At 40.2% G+C, this 25,116-nt stretch overlaps 2 protein-coding genes across 2 annotated transcripts in view; both read left to right on the forward strand.

Annotated features, from left to right (window-relative positions):
• The first annotated feature begins 3,181 nt into the window (after positions 1-3,181).
• On the forward strand, positions 3,182-14,035 carry sall3b (spalt-like transcription factor 3b). Its single transcript, XM_018699502.2, is given in 5 exon segments — positions 3,182-4,120; positions 8,610-10,744; positions 10,746-11,613; positions 11,714-12,051; positions 13,129-14,035. Coding segments are annotated over 5 exon segments (3,816 nt in total). The 5' UTR covers positions 3,182-4,038; the 3' UTR covers positions 13,522-14,035.
• Positions 14,036-15,221: 1,186 nt separating this feature from the next.
• The window catches only part of atp9b (ATPase phospholipid transporting 9B), a 38,988-nt gene continuing 29,093 nt past the window's right edge, over positions 15,222-25,116 (forward strand). The window contains 4 exon segments of the mRNA XM_051068338.1: positions 15,222-15,322; positions 19,781-19,954; positions 22,763-22,913; positions 23,978-24,091. Of these exon segments, the coding sequence (XP_050924295.1) occupies positions 15,243-15,322; positions 19,781-19,954; positions 22,763-22,913; positions 23,978-24,091 (519 nt within the window). The 5' untranslated portion in view covers positions 15,222-15,242.

Below are 25,116 nucleotides of genomic sequence, written 5' to 3' on the forward strand. Positions count from 1 at the left end.
AACATTTTTATTAATTTATTCATTTGTTCCACAGTATTTACGATTTGGTCAAGGACAGGGGATGACTGTGGTTACATTTTTAAAAAGACAATAGTAAAAAGCTGTTAGTCGCCCACGTTAAAGTCAGACGCACCACACACTCCTTCACCACTGAAGACAAACACATCCATACTTTCTGCCTCGCTATGTGAAGGGAATACTACTTTGGAAACTGCGTGATTCATCTTATGAACATGCCTTTTAGGAATACTGGTTTGACTCATACCAATGAGAAATGACAGTTGAGGAGGTCAACCCTAGAAAACTGACAACAACAACTGTTTATTCAAATGTGTAAGATGGACTAAATTTTCCTGATAAGTGACTACTACTGCAGTTGGTGAAATAATAGTTGTTCTCTTTAAGAAGCGTGACGTCATTTTGGAAGACACTAACAATGTTGTCATGCCAACAGTGGCGCCAGATCACAAAACACTCAGGGGATGTTTGGGAAAGCTCTGGCAGACGTCTGTTTTGTTACTCAGGTTTGGTGACTTGTTGTGGTTAGTTGTGATAAGTAACCACACTATGGACTATGGTTTCCATTGAGATGATTATTTTGTAAATACAGTTGTCCCCCCTCCTTTTTTATTTCCCCTGATGTTTCTTCAGTATTTGAAAAATCATTATCCCATGACAGTGTCACATTTACCCAAAATACAGCCTGATATATTTAGCATCTTTGGAAACTGTGTGAATTTAAACTAACTTCCCCCCATATACTATGCAGATATTAAATTTTACCTCTCCTTGGGTAGTCTCAAAGCCTTCACCAGTGGTCTTGTCATGTCTTTTTGCCTGACATATCTCTGTAGAGCTTTGCATTTTTCTCACGGCTGATTGCTGTCTGTCTGAGCAGTGGGTCAGGGGCCATTAGCTTGTCATATCTCCATCTGAGGCCTCATGCTCCGTTCAGGCGGCACTCACATTCCTCAGCTCGCCCTGGCTGACAGGACGCTGCTGTGTCTGCTCCTTCATTCAGCTGCTAGTAAATCACAGGCTGTACTGTAATCTTCACATGGACAGAAATGGTCGTAGGGAATCTTCTTAATTCTGCAGACTCAATTTTCAGTTTTATGTGGACAGTACTTCATCCTTGGTGATGTGCCTTGCTCAAAAATTACTTGTATACAACACTGTATTGAAAGTGGAACTTAAACCGTAGAAAATAAAGATTTAATTGTAACTAAGTTTGACTGGTTGATGCTTTTTTAGTTCATCTGCAGACTTTGAATGAAAGTAACTGATGTATTCATATTTTAATCTTCATATTAATTCCCATTAATTCATCAGCTTTCAGGTGAACCTGATTCGTGAAACAGCAGCCCAGTGCAGCAGACAAAATACCAACGTTTCCATTTTTTAGAGCGTGAAAGGTGTCGATTGAACTGCATTTGCTCAAAAAGTATTCAAAATAACAGACACAAGTTGCAATTCACTACACCACAATAAAACTGCTTCTTTGATCTGTTCTTCCCCAGGACAAACAAAATAAAACATCTTGTACCTTATATTCAGGACTGCAGCAACGATTGAAGTTACTGAGGTCATGTTGTCTGTACTTTGGTTGATGTGGGGGATTTAAAACCCCGTTACCACGAGGAAATTAAAATTTTCAGCGGAGCTCAGGTGTGGAAATATTTTGCCAGGATAATGTTCACTGACTGACCTTCTTCTCCATTATTTAAAATCATGTGTCATATATGGCCTCGTATAAACAAAATGCAGTTCATTTCATAATGTTTGGGGGGTGTGAGGTTCAGACAAAAAGATCAAGCGATGAATCAATAAAATAAAACCAACATTATATGATATAAGTCAATGATTACGCCTGCTTTCTTCACATCTATGCTCACAACTTTGCAACATTTATATAAAAATAAGACATGTAGTCACTATAAAACCCCCACTTATTATCCATAAAAGCCCGATTAACGATTCACCATTTTGAAAATTTTGACTCTCTCTGACTCAAAATTAACTGAAGAGTTGAAATAACACGTCTCTGGTAGTGCTGTACGGTACATTCAGGTACTTATGTTAATGTGCATAAAACTTCTATGTGTTTTACTCTGAAAGTGCTGAGTGTTGGAAAGTTGTACTATTACTGAATAGAAAGAATTTAACTTGAACTGGCCTTGTTCAGATACACTTCCATTGCTTTATCACATTAAACAATACAAATGGATGCATTTGTTCCTCTAACAGATGTACACAATAATTAAATTCAAGTGGCGCTTAAGGCCACGAGTGGAGTCTGTGTTGGTGTAGGCCAAGTTAGGATCTGGAAGAGATCATGGTCAAGTAGTTACTGGTTTGATTTTGTGTGCCGACGCTGGTTACAAAGAATCAATATCGAATCAAGGAGGGTTGAGTTTCCAGATAAGCACTCTTGGCCACTCTGGCTATTCATCATAAGTCTGTAGAAACCTGATAGGTCAGAAGAAATTATATTCCAGCAGGAGTGGGGCCTCCTTATCTCTCCATAGCAGGGGAATAGGAGACATACCGATCAATACCAGGCTGTTGTGTAGTACTTGCAATTATCAACAGCTGATTCTGTCCTCCCCCAGCTGCATCTTTTAATACCACATAATTACAAGTTTTGGAACAATGCCTGAAAAGGGATTACAGCTTTGGTGAAGTATGCTTCATTCTTCTCTCTCGGCTTTGAAATAGGTACAGTCTGTGGAAGGAGGGAATCGAGCAACAACATCAAAATAGGTTTTATCACACACTGCACACTCTGATATTTGGCTTTATTTACCAGTTTGACTTTTCTTGGTGCAGCTATAGTGACAAATAAGAGCTGTATTTGGTGATTGTATGTAAACCGACCATCAAAGCTTGTACAAAAACTACAAAAATGGAGGTCTGGCAAGTCTGGTTTTTTGTTTCAAACCCCTATCCTACTTAAATTTTGCTCCTTTGAATAAAAATAGAGTTCGCCCTCCACACATCCCTGATCATCTCTCAAAGGAAGATTTCTTTTCCAACACAGAGACATTTTTCAGTCTATTATGGCGCCAAATTGTGGGAGGTCGTTAACAAATGAAGCAAGGGCTCCAACACCTCCTGTGGTATCCTGGCAGTAGCCTATCGCAGCCGGCTGAAGGGCATCTAATGATGGACCGGAGGCGGAGGCAACAAGGAGAGAGCCGGTGCCTCGGACAAACCAGGGAGTCTCACTTCCGAGATCGGACCTATCTGCGACCTGAGCGAGCTTTTTTACGCACAAAGTTCGACTTTACGCACGTATTTAATGCGCCGAAATCTGAATAGTGACGGTTTTCACCTTTTTTCTCTATGAGTGACCTCTTCTAAATCGTCGATTCTGGACTTTACGCAGTTTTACTCAACACACAACCTCTCCTCCTCCTGTGGAAGGATAACTGCTCCTGCCAGTGCTGCTCTGCTATTCTAAGCGTGTGTGTGAGAGAGAAAGAAAGGCGACAGATTCAACCCGGGCATCCATCTATCCACAGCGTGAAGTCAAGTCAAACTGGAGCGTCTCTTTTGACACAGACTCATCCAAGAGCTAAGAAGGGAAACAAGCCAAATTTAATCCTAAACGGACTCTACCGAGATGCAGTATTTGGCCACGAAGTTAAACCCCAGGCTGCTCCAAAACGCATGAGACGCTCACAGGAGTTCAGGTCGGACTGAACCATGTTGGCGCTGCTCGGAGTTGTGCGTAAAAGCAGCCGCACACTGGACAGGAAGTGAACTAATTATTATTAAACCCCATCCCTCATTTCCATATCTAGCGTGAGTTGGCTGGACCGCAGCCAATCACCCAGCGAAGGGCAGCAAGAGTCGTAAAAGCATTATCCTTCCTCCATCATAATTACACTGACATGCGCAATCTGCACACGGGCATCAGCACCAGCCACCGTTCGCCTATTTCACCGACCCCGCTCCCTCTGAAGGGTCCCATTCGCTGCTCGTAGATGATCCGGCGAAAGGCGGCCAGCGAGTCGCAGAGAGAGAGAGATCAACATGTCCCGCCGCAAGCAAGCCAAACCTCAGCACCTCAAGTCAGACGAAGGAGCGACACTGACCGGACTCCTCTGTAGCAATGGTAGGTGTCCGGGAGGCTTTATGCGACTTTTACCGGGTTTACTTCTGCCGTTAATGGATGACTGATGAAAACAAGAAGTATCATTTATAAACAGCTTCGTTTAAAGTGTTTTATTGCAAACAGCGTGTTTAAACACAGGAATATGTCAGAAATTAACAATGATGGCGGCTTTAGATCTAAAAATTTCAAAAAATGTGGACAAACACTGTTTTTCAAATGAAACAACGACAATCAAACATCAGTTGTTGCTGTTTCCTCCTGTTTTCTAATCATCTATTTTCTCCATTTTAACACAGTTTAGTTTTCAAAGACCTCCACAAGTCTGAAGTCTGACAAATGAACCACTTTAAAAACACTTTAAAAAGTGTAAAAGACTGACCAGGACACAAAATAGGAATTTATCGTTACATATTTCAATGAGTTATTATTTTGTTATCAAAATCCAGATTTAACTCAAGACTGTGTTAACACAGAATGGAATATAAACAGCAAACGATACTGACAAATCGATGTCACATCTTATGAATTAACCAAATCAAAACTAATATTGTGTTTGGATTTCTTCTGTGGTGAACAGCTTTAAGAGCGGTGGGTAGAAACGGGGCCTGTTGTGTTTTACTGTGCCGACAAACTCCATCAAAATACAGACACTTGGCGATTGGCTATATTTCATGTTGTGGATTTAATTCTTCAGACTATGTTTGAGGTTATTCTGTGTTTTGGCTCGAGGCCTTCCTGACGTTTCTGTTTACACTTCATTTTGCAGTTAAACACTGATCACAAACCAGGAGTAAATAACGTAAAATGAAATTGTGGCCTCAACAAAAGTAGGCTTGTTTTTATGGTTATACTAGTGTATTTACATACATGGGGACTTTTATGTTTCAGTGTAATGTTTTATATTTAAATCATTTCATTAAATATATATGAAAAACAAGAGATAATGGACATTTAAGCTCCCACTGTCCTGTCTTTCTTAAGCTTAACATTTTTCCAGGAGTGTATGGAATAATTATTAATAATTATCTGCATTGTCCTTATTATTTGTAACAGGATCTCACTCATTCAATCATATTGCCAGGCTGTGTTATGATACACCAGAAGCCTTACATACTTTCCAATATTTTAATATTTAATTAAACAATTTCATTTTCTCCTCATGTATGTGCAGGAAAGCCTGGATGTTATTTGAACCTTTTAATCAGCTCTAACAGCTGAGCACTAATATTTTAAACATAAATTAACCTTTGAACTGATGGATCAGATGAAAGTGTTTATTCAGAAATTGACAGAATTTTAAATTGCATTTGGCCTGCGCTCTCTAAATTTGATGCAAAATATATATTTAAAAAAAGGGTTTACATCCCATCAGGTGCCACTCGATAGTCTATAAATCCAAATTAATCTCAGTTATTCTAATGTAGTCTGATTAATTTCACATCTTTGTGTTTATTTACATTAATGTTGACTTTTTATTTACTTTTTTATGGCTCTGTTGTCAGTTTTTTTTCTGTGGCAAAAGGCTTGCACAAGATCAAGCCATTTTAACACATTTATTTAACACTTCACCATCACAGCTCTTGTTCTGTGTTATGTTAATATATTATTATTATTATTATTTGTGGCTGTGAAAAGGTGTTGAGTGTGGAAGAGGCCCTCCTCACTCAGGCCCTCCCACAGCCCAGCAGCCAGGCGGGGGGCTCCGCCACTCTGAGATGGGCTTTGATTGAGCCTGCTGACTTAACCTTTGTCAGCCTCACCCTGCGAAGGGCAAGTGCTCCATGTCTGGATCATAATACAATTAGTACATCTGAACCATTGACCTCTGCAGCCCAAAGGTCACACGGAGAGAGGCGGAGAGGCACCAACGCTGGGCTGAGAGTCTGTTTGCTTTTCAGCTGCAGCTTCGTGATTTTTTTTTTTCTTCTCTCCTCTCATCGCCAAAACCACACAGCAAGAAGCAGACATAAATCTGTTTTCTGCTCCTGACATTATGGATTGAGTCAGCGTGACATTTTTAAATAAATTTCTATCTGTGTTATTATATTTGGAAATATATTCAGAACTTTAAATCAAATCTGATCTTTTCTTTGTTTTCATTGGAGGTGAATCTTACAAAGTGCAAAACATAATCCTGAGCTAAAACAGCAAAAGTGTTTTCGCTCCTGTGTTTGCTGAATCGCCTTGGTGATCTTCAGACCACCCACTTGGTGAGCCAAGGACTCTGATTATTTACTTGTGATGAGTTTGACTTTCACATACGTTTTACTCACTCAGCTCTCATTACACGTGTCTTTTCTGAGCTGAAACATGTCAAAATCACCTTTAATTATGCCAGACGTTGGATAGTTTAAAACTGAAGCTTGTGATATGTTAGTTAACTTGTCTCATTAATAATACAGACACTGCTCTGTGTCTTTGCAGGAGGATTTGTTGAGTATATTCATATGATTGTAAATACGGCAGACGTCTCACTCTTTTTTTAGCTCGAGCACATTGGGACTAATTCTTTTAGGTGGTGAAACATAGTGCTAATTGGAGTGTATTGACAACACTTGGAAACACAAACACACACACACACTAAGCACATACAGGAGCGTATACACACACACATTCATATTAAACTCAGCAGAAACACACGTGTGTTTACACTGCTTAACGTTCACATTTACAGTGTTTAAGAACAAGGTGCAGCACGTATGTGGACCACACACACACACACACACAAATTCACACATACAGAACACACACACACTCCTTGGTGTCTTATGCTGTGATTCGTGGTTATGTGGCACAAAGTAAATCACGTTTCATAGAATAAGTAAATTATTTGTCACATTACAAACAGAAATGTTTGCAAAAATTCTGAATGAAAAATAATTTCACACTCATACCTAAACCTCATCATATCGGTCTCTCTAATTTTGGTGCTTTTTAAATTGTTCTTCTTAAATCGGTGCAGGGAAGCCCGAGTGTGTGTAACAATAATTTACTATTGATTTCCCCAGATCTTTCCATCTGGTATCGCTGTCTGTTTCCTAATGGGCCAAAGCCTGAACAGATGCAACACTGATTCAGAAGTCTAAAATCTTTTCACAAAGAACGACAGATACCAGCTACTGAGAGAGGACAAAGGGAAACTGGGCGTCCAAAGATCAATGTCAAACAGAGTGGTATTGAAATGTCTTAGACGTGTTGTGTACGGCAGTTTTTGCAGATAAAACCAACTGTGATATTTTAAAAAGTAACAGTGGACTGACATTACAAAGCCAACAACAAATCTATATGTTATATCCTGGTATTTTATTGGTTTCCTCTACTTCTATTTTCCTGTAAATTCAGAGTTTGGTTACATGTAACACTGGAAAAATTTGCACCTATCACTTAATTGCAATAGTGAGAGCACCATGCTGTATATTGAGGCTCTGATGTTATAGATTGAGGTATATCATGACAAGTAATACAATATTAACTGCCTGGTGTTGTTTAAAGTGGGAAAGTTCATTTTATCATAGTCTGAGTTTATAACATGTTTCACACTGCCTGGAGTATCACATGGCTCTGATTTACTGCAGAAAATAAAAAATAAATCAAGAGAATAAATCAGATTTTCAGCTTAACTCACATCATCTAATTTATATTGAACTTTTATTTAAAATAAAGACAAAATGTTGTGTTTTTTGACCACTATGTGTTAAGAGGAGGCATGTTACTAAAATGTATGAATGCACAGAAAATCAATATACTGTATGGAATTTCATTATCTGTCTGAATGCACAATTGAGGGGTCAGATAACTACATTGAACTCCATTGATTTTTCTGAAAGATTGTTAACATCTGAATAAAGGGGGTGTGAGTTAAAAAGCTATGTCAACACTTTAAAGCGAGGTTTTTATGGGGCCTGTTGAACTTTACGTTTTAAAGTGGGATCACAATTTAAGAATTTATACAACTGCGCTCTCACTCTTAACATCTGTTAACATTTAAACAGTTGGGAAAACTTTTCTATAATCTACCTTCAGATATAAATAGAGGAAAATAAAGTGGTAGTCATTATTTAGCTGGGATTCCCCTTCAGTTTCCTCTTGAGTAGCTTTATAATTAAAAAAACATATTTTCCACACTCTATGACAGTGTTACATATATGTATTTACTCTAATTGTACTGGGTGAAATCTAAGATGTTTTCCTTTGCTTCCAGTGATCTGTTTCTAGATGTGTTTTGCATAATTTTATACAAACCATCTTGTAATTCAGTTTGACATGTTTGTTGTCTTTGGACACTTAGGGATCTCTTGTGGAATTTGAAGTTCATTGGGTTTGAACAGCGCTTCTCCACACAACATTTGTTGTTTGGAAAGATGGACTCAACAGTGGGCGTGTGGGGATTAATTACAATGTGATGAAGGAAAATTGGCCCCTCTGGTGAAATATCGGGACAATAAATTATCAATTTTGCATTCTTAATCTTGTTTTATTTCCTCTTCAGGCATCATGGAAGGCATGGAGAGAGAGGAGAGCAATGGAGGTTGCCACAGCAGTGAGGAAACGCACATCTGTGACAAATGCTGTGCTGAGTTCTTCACTTGGACTGAACTGATTGAACATCAGAAAGTCTGCACTGAGGATCCCTTGGTGCTGATAGTTAAGGACAATGAAGGGACGTCTGTTCCTGAGGAATCGCCTGTGGGACCCTCTCCGGTTCCTAGTGTTGTATCCAGTGACTCATCCGCAGCAGAGTCCACAGACGCCGGCTTCGAGCTGGGAGAGACGCTGGTGAATGACAGCGACAGTCTGGATAATTTAGAGGACGGCCGGGAGCAGGATGAAGCCATGGAGCTTGAGCATCGCCTGCAGGACAAATACACTTCAATCTCCAGCCCTCAGCCTCCAGACTCAGCTGAGTCCACTTCCCCCCTGATGTCAACAGCTGGCAGCTACAGCATGCCAAGTACAAATGTGACGCTGGAGATCCTTCACAGCACCAGAGTGGCTGTAGCCCAGTTCTCCCAGGGGATCAACAGCAGTGTTACGGGAGGGAAGGCGGCTTCAGCGGCCATCCCAGTGATTCTGGAGCACCTGCTGGCTCTGCAGCAACAACAGGTCCACCAGCTGCAACTTATTGAGCAGATCTGTAGCCAGGTGGCCGTCATGAACAGACAGCCAACACAAGCTGCGTTAAACCCAGTCTCCAGATCCCTATCTCTGGCACCTAACCCTTTCCCCTCTCAAGGCATCATCCCTCCTCCCATCCTGCCCCTGTCAGGAACGATGCCCTCCACCATTAATGGACAAGCTGCTGTTTCTTTGTCATCCGTGCTTGAAAAGTCACAAAATATCCCCTCACAAACTGTATGTGGGAAGACCACCTTTAGAGATGTTACATGTACCTCAGCTTCCTCAGACAATTCAACTCCATCTCTCTCCAGCAGCAGCAGCAGCAGCAGCAGCAGCACCTCCACACTACTGCCTCCTTACACAGGCTCACACACCAGCAGCATTAGCTGTACTCAGACACTGAGCTCCTCCAGTCCGCTGTCCCTGGGGCAGAGCAGCCTCCTCAGCTCATCCTCCAACCTGCCATTTCTACCTCAGAGCCCACCCAGCAGCGTAATTTTCCCCAATCCCTTGGCTAGCATCGCTGCCACAGCTAATGCACTTGACCCTCTTGCAGCCCTGATGAAGCACAGGAAAGGGAAACTGCCTAACGTATCCTTGTTTGAGACAAAGCCCAGCCCAGAGGAACCCTTTTTCAAGCATAAATGCAGATTCTGTGCCAAAGTGTTTGGCAGTGACAGCGCTCTGCAGATCCACCTGCGCTCCCATACAGGAGAGAGGCCCTTCAAATGCAACATCTGTGGCAATCGTTTTTCCACGAAAGGGAACTTAAAGGTGCACTTCCAGAGGCATAAAGAAAAGTATCCTCATGTTCAGATGAACCCGTACCCGGTGCCAGAATATCTAGACAATGTGCCAACAAGTTCTGGGATTCCCTATGGAATGTCCGTCCCTCCAGAAAAACCTGTCTCCTCATGGCTGGACAGCAAACCTGTTGTAGCAACTCTGCCAGCCACCATGGGTCTTCCGCTTTCCTCCACTATTACCAGTATTGGAGGCTTGAATGACCCTGTAAGTGTAACACCATCCGTTAAGTCTCCCTACCAGCCAGCTCCTGGTGAATGTGTATCTTTGTCACCTAACCACAGAAGCAGTGAGGCTCATTTCTCTCCTGTTTCAGAGTCTCCACAGTCTAACCGTGAGACAGAGGCATCCAATATACTGAAAACAGAGGGAGTACACCTGCCCCAAAGCTGCACCCTGAGACTGCGAGCCAACCCAGTAACAGAAACAACCAGTTCTACAATCCTGTCTGTGGCCACCACACCTGAACCTGTCACCTCGGCATCCCCTGTCCCCAACTCTCCACCCCTCTCACTCAACTCGGATGAGACTAAATTCCCGTCAGGTAGCCTCCAGGATCCTATGCAAGCGTCTGAAACCTCAAAGCTTCAGCAGCTGGTGGAGAATATCGACAAAAAGATTACAGACCCCAACCAGTGCGTCCTCTGTCACCGTGTCCTTAGCTGTCAGAGCGCGCTGAAGATGCACTACCGCATTCACACCTGGGGAGAGGCCCTTTAAATGCAAAGTGTGTGGCAGGGCTTTCACCACCAAAGGTAACCTGAAGACGCACATTGGCGTTCACAGGGAAAATCCTCCGGTTCAGGTGCAACACTCGTGTCCTATTTGCCAGAAGAAGTTCACCAACGCTGTTGTTCTTCAGCAGCACATCCGCATGCACATGGTCGGGCAGATTCCGGACTCAACCCTTGTGGACGGGCTGCAGGAGATGGACAGTGATATCTCTATCAACGAGAAGAACTTTGACAGTCTCAGCAGCAATGGCAATGACTTTATTGATGACATTTCAATGGAGGATGATAATGAGGAGGAGGAAGAGGAGGTAGAAAACGTGGAGGAGGGCGTGAGTCCCTCCAAAGCATTGATGCCTGACTGTAATTCTCCTTCAAGGTCCCTTGCCATTGTTTCAAGTATAGCAGCTCTGGAGAACCAAATGAGGATGATTGACTCTAATGTAAGCCTACACCAGTCCTTCGGCATAAAACCCCTAACAAATGGTTTTAGCGATAGCAGCCCACTCAATATTAAATGCGCTTTATCGGAGAAAAGGGTGGAGAGTTCCAGTGTAAACAGCCCAAATGTGTCAGAATCCTCCTGTTCACCTCATGCATCTGCATCTCCTATTCAAAGCAACTCAGAGGGCATGACGCTCAAATCACCTGCAGTGAATAACAGCAGGCCAGAATCCCAAGAGTCTTTGGCAGCCTCTGTGAAGAGAGAGCAATCTGAGTCTCCTATGTCTGCATCAGCAGCTGCAGTGGCCCAGGAGCGGAGAGAAATACAAGCCATCAAACTATGTGTGAAAGAAGAAACTCCTTACACTATGTCGTTCCAGCTGAGCAGAGACAGAGGTGCGTTAATTACGCCTTGTATTTATTTAGTTCTATGTACTAAATGTTACATTTTAAGGGAACAAATCTTCACACTTGTGCACTTTGATTTCTCTGGCAGGTCAAAGCATTCCCAGCTTGGTTACCAGTACATCATCAGGCATCATGAAAACTGAGGTGAACGGTCACAGTCAGCCAAACAACCCAAACGAAGCTCAGCACCCGCTGTTCAGCGTCCACATCGCTCCGGCTTATCCACCGGTCGGCAGTCCAGGAATGACCTCCCTGCTCGGCCCCGCGCCCCCTCGACGAACGCCGAAGCAGCACAACTGCAACGTGTGTGGGAAGAACTTCTCATCAGCCAGCGCTCTGCAGATCCATGAGCGCACACACACCGGGGAGAAACCGTTTGTCTGCTCCATCTGTGGCAGAGCTTTCACTACTAAAGGCAACCTCAAGGTAGATAACAGACTTTATTCTCTTGAGCTGATATGCAGCTCTGTGTTGTGGGTCGAACTCTGTACTGTGGGTCTGACCACAATACACAAACAAAGCATTCACAGGATTTATCTTGCATAACTGCCAGGAAGAAAATAAAAAAAATACAAAAGAAAGTTGTTAAAGTCCCTTTTAAAACACAAAACATTCCCAATTCAATTATCAAAAAGTGTACGAATTTTACATTACAGCACATTTATTCTCATGAGAACACATTTACACATTTACACACAAGATTAGGAAATATAACACCCTGGAGGTGTTAATGAGCACCTTTCAGAATAAAAGTCTGCTAAATCCACGTAGGATTCTGCAGGAGTTTATAATGCCCTGTTTATAATTTAGTGCAGCAAGATGCTGACAGCTACAGAAGCATGTTTGGAGAGTTGCAGTGTCTCATGGCTAAAGCCTGAGGGAAACCCTGAAGACTTTGATCTCTGTTATTGACAACTGAATTCTCAGAAAAAAAATCAGTGTAGGCTGCAACTTCCAATTATTTCCATTATTTATTTATTTATAAAACAAAATTTTGGATTAAACGATTAAATTTCCTTAATAAAATGTCAGAAAATAGTGATAAATGTCCATCAAAATTTTCAAATTGCTTGTTTAGTCCAACCAGCAGTCCTAGACCCAAAGACTGTTTGAAAAATAACTGGAATGATTAATGAATTTTCAAAATCATTGCTGAGTAATTTATTGTTGACCAACTGATTAATCAACAAAACATTTCAATTATAAATCGTCAGAAACAAAACAAAATACACTAGTTGAACTCTGGTATAAATATAGTTGTCCAGTGAAACATTTAAAGAGTCAAAAATTTATCTGAAATGTCAAAAGGTGTGGCTGAATATTTTGTCATTTTTAAGAAGACTTATCAGTAAATCGATTTACAGAATGGGTGAACACACCTCAGCAGGGAGAATAAAGTACAAACAGTTTTTAGGGGTTTTTAGGACCATCCATGTTTGCCTTTTAGAATAAGAGCATCCACCAAATCTAATATCTTCTACATTTTTTTTTTTTCTTTTTCAGGTTCATATGGGAACTCACATGTGGAACAATGCACCAGCCAGGAGAGGCAGGCGGCTGTCAGTGGAGAACCCCATGGCCCTGCTGGGCGGAGAGGCCGTGAAGTTTGGGGAGATGTTTCAGAAGGACCTGGCAGCTCGAGCGATGAATGTAGATCCTGGATTTTGGAACCGCTACGCGACAGCTATCACTAACAGCCTGGCCATGAAGAACAACGAGATCTCAGTGATTCAGAACAGAGGCATCTCTCAGCTTCACCCTCTGACTGCAGGCATGGACAGAGTGAGCACCGCAGGAAGTCCAATAACCAGTCTAACTAAGGCAGGCATGGACCTGGGAAATAACAGACATTTTTCTATGCTGATTGATGACGGCAAAGAAATTGGAATCAATTGAATAAAGCTGAATGGTGATGAAATACTTATGCAAACTATTATGGACGCTAAAATATTTGTAAAACATCTTGTTTGTTCTTATGTATTATATATAGACTTAAAAAAAGAACTTTTTATCAATTGACAGAGAATAGTAGGGTATTCACATTTTGCTATTTTACTTTGCAGTCATTTGTGAATGGTTTTTTTTCTATACATTAAATAAGTTGTTTAACTTGTACCTGAGAATTCCTACGGTGCTTAGACGTATGGTTGCTCTGAAGAAGGGGACATATGTTCAAATCAATAATGCAAAGAGTCTGCGATCTCCTCCGGACAGCTGCCCAATGCTGCTAGCTGGTGCAAAGCACAAAATATGCTCATAAATACCCACAACTACAAACTGCAATGATCTGTTGTCAATGTTATGGTGAGAAATTGTCATTCTTAAACAACAGTTGGACCGAATAAAAAAAAGAACAAACTGTCTGTATGTTCAGTTCACTACCTCACTCTGTTTAAACACTGAGAAAAGATTACTTGTCTTGATGTCATTTTACACATTAATGCACACATATTACACCAGAGTTAAAAGTTCAGCATGTACTGAACTCTTTAATGTCATATTGCTTCATATGTAGAAATATGTTTGCAGACTTGTGCATTTTGTGAGCAGGGATTTTTTATTTTTTCTCCCAAACAAATGAAGTAAAACAGGGTGGATCAGCATGTACAAACTCAAACAAAATGCATTTGTTAAAATGTTATTCCTCTGTCTTTTATGCTCTTGTTGTGGGCTGCAGTGAGACTGTGCAGGTTTGCATAAACACCATCATTTTTAAATTAACTCTTTCCAAACCTCATGACTTGCTGTCCATCTTCCCTGAGAGGATGATTCATTTTAAAAAGAGGCAAATGAATATCTTTATCAGGAGTACATCAGGAAATGACATTTTTTCTGATCAACCTAGACTTCCTTGGAAATGGACCATTGCAAATTCTTTTGGGAAACTCATTAAAAAGTCGTTACGCCTACTTATGTGGAGTATTAAAAAATATACAATAAAAAAAAATAAACGAAGTAAACAAAAGTGGTCAGCCTTAGATTTCTTGATAAGAAAGTGCAAGGGTTGAGGGGAGAAGATTAACTTTGAGATTAACTGCATGGGAAAAAAACGGCAACTCAAGTTCCCTTACTAACGCTGTCAGAGCTTTCAACATTATCACCGTCTTTATCGGCGAATAACAGCTCTAAATTTGTGAGGACAGTTGTTTGCTTCTCATTTGATTTTAAATACTTAACACTATGTGTAATGCATAATATTAGTCTCGTTACGGACAGATACAAAGCTTTGTAGTCTAATTTTATCAGAAGCCATAAATTTTACTTGACCACACACAGACTGATGAATGCCGGTATGTTGCCTTTGGAAGCTCATGGAAAAGCGCTCTTTCCACAATGTTACATTCAATAATGTTAAATTCAGTAAACCTACGTTGGAAAAATTCATTCTTTGATAATTTGGTTGGTTTTAGAAATGAGCTCAAGAACTACGTCGCGACAGAATGACTGGAGGTGAATGAAAATGTCCTCTCTACTTTCTAACCGTAAATCTCACATCTCGGTACGGCTTCTTTGGCTGCGACTTTCACAGTTACGATATTTTTGCGCAGTAAGTGAATGCAACATAAATCCTAAACGTTTTTTCTATGTGACGTCAGGACGTGCACTGCCCAGCCAAGATGGCTGACAGCATCCCATTAAATCCGGTGCGGAAGAACTCGAAGAGAATCCCGTATTACAACTCAGCCAGACATTCAAGGTATGGAGGGGCCAACTGGGCTGTTTCTTCGGTCGCGTACTGAAGAAAGCAGCCGTTTGTCTCAAATGTTCACATCCAGCTGCCTCGCTTGCTCCCGGGATTCGTGTCTGTGTTCGGGTCGTGGCTGTTAGCTTGTATTGCTAGCACTGCTGCTGACAGCTCCCTCGCATTTTTTCCTTTGACAGCTTCTTCCTTTGCCCTCACAATCATCCCATAAAGCTGCAAACCCCACGTAATGTTAAATCTAAATCTTTTCTAGTCCAACACAACCAACTTTCTATGCTTCCAGTGTGCGTTAGCGTAGGTTAGTGACATGTTTTTGTTGACCACCGCACTGGCATGTAATTTAAAGTCACATGACGGCTTCTCTGTGTTATCGGAGTTCGTCACATGTTATAAAAGTGTTGTTGCACACTGAAGTCATCACTCAACAGTTTGTTCATTTTTCAGACTGGACGAGGATGAGCTAATTAAGCCCTCAAGGTGAGGACTGGACAGGAAATGAAGTAGGCGCATGAGCAGGTACTTTTAGACCAAGTAGTAACTCAGGCTGTCACTGTTTTTACTATAATATAAGTAAATCTGTTTAATCAGCACCATAAATGAAGCAGGGGTGGGAATCACTGGTAAGCGATAATGATTTTGCATTTTGGCTCTTGCATCAGTTCACCCTGTTTAAAAACATTTACTGTGGTTCCCCAGATGAAACACAGGAGGCAACTGGGGTTGACAAGGGCTGACTAACAGAAGCTGGAAACATCTCACAGTGTTTTTCCTGTATGAAAAGAATGACATGAAAGTGAAATGTACTGACACACGTCAGTGTTAAAGTATTTTTGTGAAAACAGAAGTTGGTGTGTGTATTCTGGAGTAAAAAGAGAGGGAAAACGGAAAAAAAGTGGAGAGCTCCACTGAGTTGATGTTGTTAATGTCTTATCTCCAGAGGTGGAGAATAGCCTAGCCTTAATTTCTTTGCCCACCAGTGTTGATTGAAGTGTTGTAAAGTCCTGTAGTGTGTGTTCGAGTCGTGCCAGCTTTGTCTGTCAGTGCCGGAGGCTTATGCTTCGCTCTGCTAACGTTAGTCTGTAGGTGGCTGGGTACAAAGTCTCATCAATATACTTCACCTTTGTTTTGCAAAGCTAATTATGACGTTAGTAAATCCTAAAAGCTTTTTTGAAGATGAACAAGCTGACTCTAGTTTGTGCATGCTGTACACTGTTTGGATGCTGCACTGTGTCCTCACAGTTGAGTTCCTCCTTTTTCGTTCCATCAGCATTTTGCTATCAACAGATATTATTACAAAAATAGATTTTTAGCATTTGTGAATCAAATCAGAATTGTGGAAGATGAGAATCATGATTAAATTTTAGTTTTTGACTTTGTGTGTGTGCAGCTCTTTTTGAGTTGTGGTGCTGTTTATCTCCTCTCTGTCAAAATTACATTTAAATGTAGATTAACAGAGGAACACCTCTGCCACTTTGTGTTCCCTCACCTTGCTCTTGTTGATGAAATTCATGATGGTTCATTCAGCCCTTTGGTTAACTTGTCTGGCCTCAGTGTGGAGGTCAGACTGCACCTACAGAGCAGTGGTGCTGAAGGTGGTGGAGAATCACTGATGGAGCTTTTCCATTGACACTGTGGACAAGTGTTGGCAGTTATGCCTGTGCTGCACCAGAGAGCCAGTAAACCTTTTTACAAACCAACACACGTTTTCACTGGATTAAGAGTTGAATTATTATGCAATCAGATGCGGGAGTTCCAAAGCAACAAACACTGGGACTAATAATGTACCTTGTTGGAAAGCTCCAACAGCGTGTAAACAAAACATAAAAACCAAAAGTTGGTGGTTGCTGGTGATTCATACGTTGCCTTGAGCACAGTGGTTGATGAGGTCACAGCCTCAAGAGTTGATTCGCAGGTTTAGGGCCAAATCTAACAAGCCAAAATTACTCAGTATTTGCATTACCTAACGCTGCTTTTTGACTATTTAATTTGGATAATCTCTTAAGTTAATAGTCGTTTAAAAATTTTCCACTTGCTGTTAAGACTCTCCTGTCATATTTAGCCATAAATCTGTTGAGTTTACCTTTGATCTGTGTTGAGGCCCAACATGTCTGTTAAAACTTTTTCCTCTTTTTGCTGATCACTGTCTTTCTGATTGCCAAGGAACAATTTTAGGCTTATATGGTGACAGCATTAAGCCAACCTTGGTTTTGAGGTTAGAATGCAGTCAGTTTTGCTAGTTGAAGTCCATTAATTTGGAGCCATTTCTGCTTCTTGGTGGTTGCTTTTAGACTCCACAGCAATCAAGATTCCTTCATAGCCACCTTTTACCTCGACAATGTTAATATTCTTTGTGCATGTATTTACTGTAATGTATGATTTACTTTACTTTAGTTTATTATGAGTAATGTTTCAGAAAGTAAATCACGTGATCCTTTCGTTCATTGCCAACAAACTCTCCACACAGAACTCATACAGTTGTGTAACTTTAAAAAAAAAAAAAGCATATTCCATTATATAGGAAAATAAAATAAGGTGGGGGATTTACTGTTCCAGAATTAGAATTAAAGGATTGTATTTCTCCTATTTGCTCAGATGAAATAAAAAAAGTTATTCATACAGCAGTGGAGGAAATGATAATTTGACAAGTTTTACAGAATGTTGTGGAAATCAAGCTTTTTTCCAGTATCTCTATTGAACTCTTGAAATTTGGACTTGGAGAGACCAAACATTAGTTTGAGCTGAAACAGTGGCAGGATGTTCCAGCTTCTGCATGTTTTGCTTTGGCATATTGAGCCGCTCTGGAAGGTCATATCAGGGAGAGCTAGTGTGGATGGTTGATCTTAAGCTCATAATCCTGCTGATGCTAGTTTTATGCTTGTTCACATGTCCGTGTTTTTTTTGTAGGTACAAGACACTCAGTCATGTAGAGCAGAGTGACCTTTCAGGCTCCTTATAATCCAGAGTTTTCCAAAAATAGATTGTGTTTTGGGTAGTTAAATAGGTTTGCCTCCACCTAAAAATGATTTTCTGTCTTCCTTTTAGAAGTCTGGAGATGGAGTTTAGAGTGCAGACTGATTGAAAAACCCTCTCAGAGTGGTTCATTTGCATGTGGTTGAATGAAACAAAAATAGATTCAGTTATAATCAGACTTTAACTTGTGAATACAGAGATATTTTGCACACAGGTGTCAAGTGTTTGGTGTTAAATCTACTCATCATACAAAGAAGTAACCTGTGAGAAACACTGTATTTACCCAGCAGTAATATGTTCATTCAGTTTGCATCGTCTGTTGTTGAGTTAATTACACTTTATTTGTGTCTTGAATCAGCTCTAACAGAAGTCTTTGCACTTTAAAAACTGATGTTATTATTATCAACGGTTCACAGCTTTTTCAAATGCATTTCCCTGTGAAACTAAAACATTCATTAGCAAACATGCAGCAAGTCTCCACACCTGCAGCCGCCACCGTCTCAGACTCTCACTCGAGGCTTTACAGAAACATTGGTAAATGAGACATTGCCTTGACTTTAGTAACCAAAGGAGCTGCTCTTCGTATAGTGAACCTGATATCCCCTATTGTACCAGTACTCATTGTGGTTTTCAGGAGGTTATATGTCACATTCAGCTGTATTTGAATAGAGGAGTGTAGACGTCTGTCTAATCACATATCAAACACAATAGAATATCATTCTTTCACTCTCAATTTATTTTCTATATCAGGTTCATCTTTCCTTGTCATCCTAAGTTTGTTGTGGTTTGGTGTCTGTGACCTGTTTGTTAACGTCTTCTCTTTAAGCACTTTATTGTTCTACATTATACATTGTAAATCTGCATGTGTGGCATGTAGCCTGGGTTTATAACAACATGTAAGTGTTTCCTGTAAAACTACAGGCTTTCTCAATTTGTTAGCTCGGCCTCATGAATAAGACATTATGTGTCTCTCAAGAGTGTTTCTTTATAATGTGAATAGGAGACCTACTCTACAGTACTTAGTGATGGAGGAACTGAGCCAACTGCTCTGACTAGCTTCAATGTTGTCTTTTCTACAGTCACCATCACTAAATCTTGCACATCTGGTGCTATGAAGAGCATTTTAATCTTATTTTAAAGATACTTTTTGGTATTTTTTTAGCCTTTAATTGGACAGGAAATTGGGAGGGAGAAAGGCATGACATCCAACACACAGCCCAGACCGGGATCAAATTGTGGGCATTGAGGTTATGTGTCATAAGCTGTATCAATCCAGTGTCCAAATTCAGCTGGCTTTGGCCACACAGTCTGAATACTGAACATTCAGAATTGGTGTGGATTAAAATGTCTGAATAACTTAATGGTAAAGCAAGTTCTCAGTGTACATGAGTGTACTTTCCAAAACAGTGAGTACCTCTTGCCATAAGACATAACATTTCCAGTCTCAGGTCGTTTATGTGTTACCATACTCCGTCCTCACAGATACTCTCTAGAAGATGAGCCCTCTAACCTGGATGAGATGCCTCTGATGATGTCGGAGGAAGGTTTTGAGAATGACGAGAGCGACTACCAGACGCTGCCCCGGGCCAGAGTCAATCAGAGGCAGAGAGGCCTCGGATGGTTCCTCCTGGGAGGGTGGAAAGTCCTCTGTGGCAGGTATTTCTGTACCACTGCTTTATTGTTGTTAATAGTTTTTTTATGACTTAATGGCTTTGTAATCTGTGCATGATGACTCAAAGACATGATGCACAGATCACATTCTAGTCTTGTGTAGCTGAAGGTTTTTAAACAAACAAAAACCGATACAAATGTTCTTTACTTGTGATCCTGGGTGTTTTGAATATAAACTTTAACATGATGTTCTTACTATTATTATGCTACTTGTACAAGATTTATATTTTGCAACCTATCTATAACAAGTCTGTGCATATGAAGGGCGCTGGGTAAAATTGTTGTTAATAATAGTCCATGAATGGTTGGCAGGTTAGGTATTTTCAGAGAAAAGCACACATGTATGTACTGCTTTTAACCTTAAATAAAATACTCTGCTGCACTGCAAAGTCAGTTCATTTTCTATCTTTAGATTAGAGTTATTGCTCCTCCATTTGGACCTTTAACCACTCTGAAAGTTGTCTGTGTTTTGTCATTCAGTAAATGTATGTGTAGTGTATAATGTTAGCAAGTATTCATGTGATGATCAGTTTGGATTTCAAACGCACCGGTAGCTGTGCGTGAAGTGAAAAGAGAGGATAAGGGCATATTTTTGGTCGAGTTCCTTGATGCGCACCATCAGTCCAAAAAGATTTTCAGGTCAAACAGACACCGGGGCGGTTTATCCAGCTAATGATTAATTTGACAGGTTTTTGCCCTCTAAAGATGCTCCTGTCTGGCTAAGAGAGGAGTGTTTGTTTATGCCAGAACAATAAAGTGTCACATTTACAAACAAATGTTTGCGCAGCACTTCAGTGACCAAAAAGTAACATTTACTGATGGATGAATTTCATAGAATATTCTGTTTTCGATGTGGTTTTGTTGTTAGTGGTGCATCTCCGGTTGAAGCCGCATATTGATTCCCCCCTCCCCATCCCCCCACTAATGAACAAATCGGATTTTTCACAGCTGACCAGTTTGATGCTTTCCAGTAATTTTATGTGTGCTTAGTGTGGGATTATAAAACACAAATAATTCACACTGAATAAGCCCCGACTGTTCAAATGGCATATTATTTGAATAGCATTCATTTGCTCAAATAATCGCTCTTATGAATCTGGACTCAGAGTGCACAGAGACGGGGAACATCGAGGCCAATACAAACAAGACTTTTTACCAAAGTTGATTTATTTAGTTTTATGTTTTGCCAACTTGCTTAAAAAGTGGAAAAGCCAAGTCGATCAGCATGACGGTATACACTGCCACTCTCCCCTCGTTCCCCCCCAGGTGCCAGTTTAGGTCATGCTCACATCGAGCTGCTCTCATTTGTAATTTACCCCCACACTACACCGCTGTTTGCACTTGATATCAGATATGCTAGATAAGCTCCAATGTAGTCATTAGCAGGTTGATAGAAAGTCAAATACTTTTTAAAGAGTAAATGTCAATCTACAATCTATATCCTCTCTAATCTCATTTTAGAGTTTTGATAGTATCACAATAATAATATTGTTTTATAGGAAAGCGCTGCAGCTTTCATGTTGGAAATGTTCAACATGAGGTAAAACTAACAAGGATAAACATAGCTCCTCTTATGCCTCACAGTATGCTTGTCTGCACACATGAAGCATACCTGGTTTGAGTGTCTGACTCCCAGAGCATCAGCAAGGGAATACCCTCCTGGAGAGATACTAACCTTTCCAGATCATTCAAAGTGCCAGAAGCAAAGGACCTCTTTATATAAAATTGTGTCAGAAGAAGCCTTGAAGTTCTAATTAACACTGACAAGACTAGGGATATAAATAACATCAGTACTGTAGGATGTAACAGGGCACAGCTGTGGAGCTCTGTGGCTGCAACTGATTTAACAGCTGAGGAAATTAATGAGGAATTAGGCTGTTGAATTGTGTCTTGGTATTTGTTGAGAATATGGCCTATAGAAAGAGACTGTTATTTTTATATTGGCATAAATGTTAAAAATGAGATGAAAACCACCTGCGGAAAAAACATTCTGCAAAAATCTAGGCAATGATTATAAAAATATAATTAGCTGCAAAAACTGTGCAACTTCTTAATGTGGGAGCATAAAGTCCACGTGAAAACAAGTGATTTGGTCCTTTTTGTAAAAAAGAAATCCTGTTTTTTATTTTAGTTTTCAGTGAAAGTATGGGGAAAATTTAAAGACTTATCCTCCTTTTATTATAACATCAACTAAACATGTTTTATTACTTGAAGATCCTTTTTTGTGCAGTGTATTTCTACTCCCATATGTAATTTTTGTATCGCTCAGGTAACAAAAGCAGCCTTTGTCTGCAGCTGCAAAAAGTACTTGTTAAATTGCAACCTTTATATAGATCAGTCAACGCATTTCTTTATTTTACTTACGAGTGATGGTGTAGTCCAGTGGTTGCAACCTGTTTATTTTAAATTTACAGGCCAGAAGAGGAAGAATTATGCAGCAATTCACCAGAAAAATGTCAAAGACTAGAGGAAATTCTAAAAAACAAAATAAGTTTTTGTAGCAGATATATATATTTTGGACAAGCTAATTGACAGAGAGAGAAACACACCCACCACTGTCATGACAGTCTTGATTTTCCACCAAGGCACTGCTGTTGCTTTTTCTGCCACGATCTCAAAATTTACAAAACACTAACCTCCTCAAGTGTTGCCATGCTTATTGCTTACATCATGCAAATGGGAACCACTAGTGGTGGCAACCAAGCCAAACACATCCATATATTAAGCAACACCAACCAAATTGTGTAATATGTTTACACAAAATCATGTTGATCTGTCATCTTCCCTTCTCAGCTGCTGTGACTGTCTGGCCCATATATGTCGGAGGAAGAAGGAGCTGAAAGCCAGGACTGTTTGGCTCGGCTGCCCGGAGAAATGTGAAGAGAAGTACCCCAAAAACGGCATCAAAAACCAGAAGTACAACATCTTCACCTTTGTGCCTGGGGTGAGTCAGCTTTCAGACATGTAGCCTGTATTAAGTTACCCGTCTTGTGTAACAACATTCACATTTTAAGCTCTGATCTTTGTTCCAAACGCAGCAGTTACGGCTTTTGTTGAGTCTGTGTTCCCACTCTTATTAACTTTTACAGTCCCTGCAGTGGCAGCTCATCCCTCCAGTTAAAATCCACTCATTGTTTCACAGATTAACAGTATGTAAAGCTCAGTAGCATGCACTGCATCTAATTGTTAACTCCTCTGTCATTAAGTTAAGGGTTTACACTGTAGGGGACATCAGGGATCCATCAGAGTTACTTATTAAAAAGCAAATGGTTCCATGATTAAGCGGGCCACCTTTGGCCCAGGCCATAAAATGTCAACTGTCTATTAGAGACATAGATATTCTCATCGATGTTGAACAAAACGGCTGTTTTTCTCCCTCCACTTTGAATTATTAAATACACACAAATTGAGTTTAGCAGTGTGCATTTTTCCCTAAAGGTCAGGGAGTTCATTAACTGTAGAGCATCGTTCATTGATCCCATCGTCTGTGATAATCTGTGACTAGACACTAGACTCTCATTATTGCAAACATTATTCAAAATTTGACCTTAGATGAATGGAATAGTAAGAGCTCCGTGTTGATGGGTAGCCCATTAGCAAAGAGCTCTCAATCAGTTACAGGTGGCACTTTGGTATGTGTGAATTAAGAAAGTTGGCCTGTTTTTCTTCTTCATTCATTATTGTGGATATCAGTCCTGATTGTCTCGTACTGTATGTTTTATTCTGCAAAGCGACATTGTACCTGCCACGTGAAATCCGTACCCTGAATGCCATTTGAAACAAAAGTTCTCACACTGTCAGAGTTTCCATTTGGTTAATGTAAAGACATAACAGCATTAACATGTATCCCATTCCACCTCGGGAACATGTACAGTAACCCATCCTGTCTGCTTTGTTGTTGCTGCATCCTCTTTGTCTTCTTTGGCAGCTGTCGTCGTCTTTGACTCACCTTGCTGACACATTCACTCACCTCACTGAATCTCTGTCTCCTTGTCTCCCCCCTCTCAGGTTCTCTACCAGCAGTTCAAGTTCTTTCTCAATCTCTACTTTCTGGTGGTGGCCTGTTCCCAGTTTGTGCCATCGCTGAAAATTGGATATTTGTACACGTACTGGGCACCTCTGGTAAACACACTTCAGTTTTCACTCAGTAAATGATTTATATGAAAAATATTTTGGTCTGCTCACAAATGTATTTGTAGGTGTTACTGTTTGTTTTAAAATGGTCTTTATTGTAGTTCATAAACATTGACGTGCAACAAAAGCCCGTTAGATCTGAAGCAACGTGTTAATTAATCCATTCGTTGATTGTTAGAAATTTTATTGGAAAGTATTTTGATGATCATTTTACTGTTTTTCATGCAAAAATGTCAACAATAGCTGGCTCCATTTTCAAGCATGAGGACTTGCGTAGGGCAGTAGTCAACCTAAGAAAATATCGGTTGACTGAGATTGTACCAACTCTGCGACCAGTTGTATGGTTGCGGGGGAAAAAAATCTTCACATTATCTCTACTGCGTGCTGGAGCCATCGAAGCTGTCGCTGGATGTGCCTGCATTATCAGACCAAACACTGGCATACAGAAATATGCCAGTTCTGATATACAGTTCACACTCACTTTTCTCTGTTTTATATCTTTGCAGATTGAGCATCTTTGGGTTTTGAACTGTTGGTCAGGCAAAACAAGTCATTTGAAGACAACACTTTGTGCTCAGAGAAATTGTGATGAACATTTTGTTTGCAGTGTTTTGACTCTTCATGGCCTAAACAATTAATCAGTGAATTGAGAAAATAATCCAGGGTTTACTTGATAATGAAAATTATTGTTAGTTGCAGCCTTAACATCAATAAATCACCTACATATTAACCTAATGAGCCTTTGGACTCATTAAATTTTTGAACAGTTTTAAGCTGTCCACTCTTTTCTTAGGAGGAGGTCAAGACAAACAAGTTGAGCTGCTAAACCAGAGATTAAGCTCAGTATTTTTTCTCAGTATTTTTTTCAAAATGTTTTTAGTAAGACTACCCACCTCTCTTATGTTTGTTAATACTTTAATACAAAAACTATACTGTTATGTTAATAGATTTTATTATAAATGAAGTGTTCTAAATGAACATGGTTTGATAGATGTGTCTTTAAAATACTCTAT

Source organism: Lates calcarifer, linkage group LG3 (genome assembly GCF_001640805.2).
Source record: "Lates calcarifer isolate ASB-BC8 linkage group LG3, TLL_Latcal_v3, whole genome shotgun sequence".
Lineage (NCBI taxonomy): Eukaryota > Metazoa > Chordata > Actinopteri > Centropomidae > Lates > Lates calcarifer.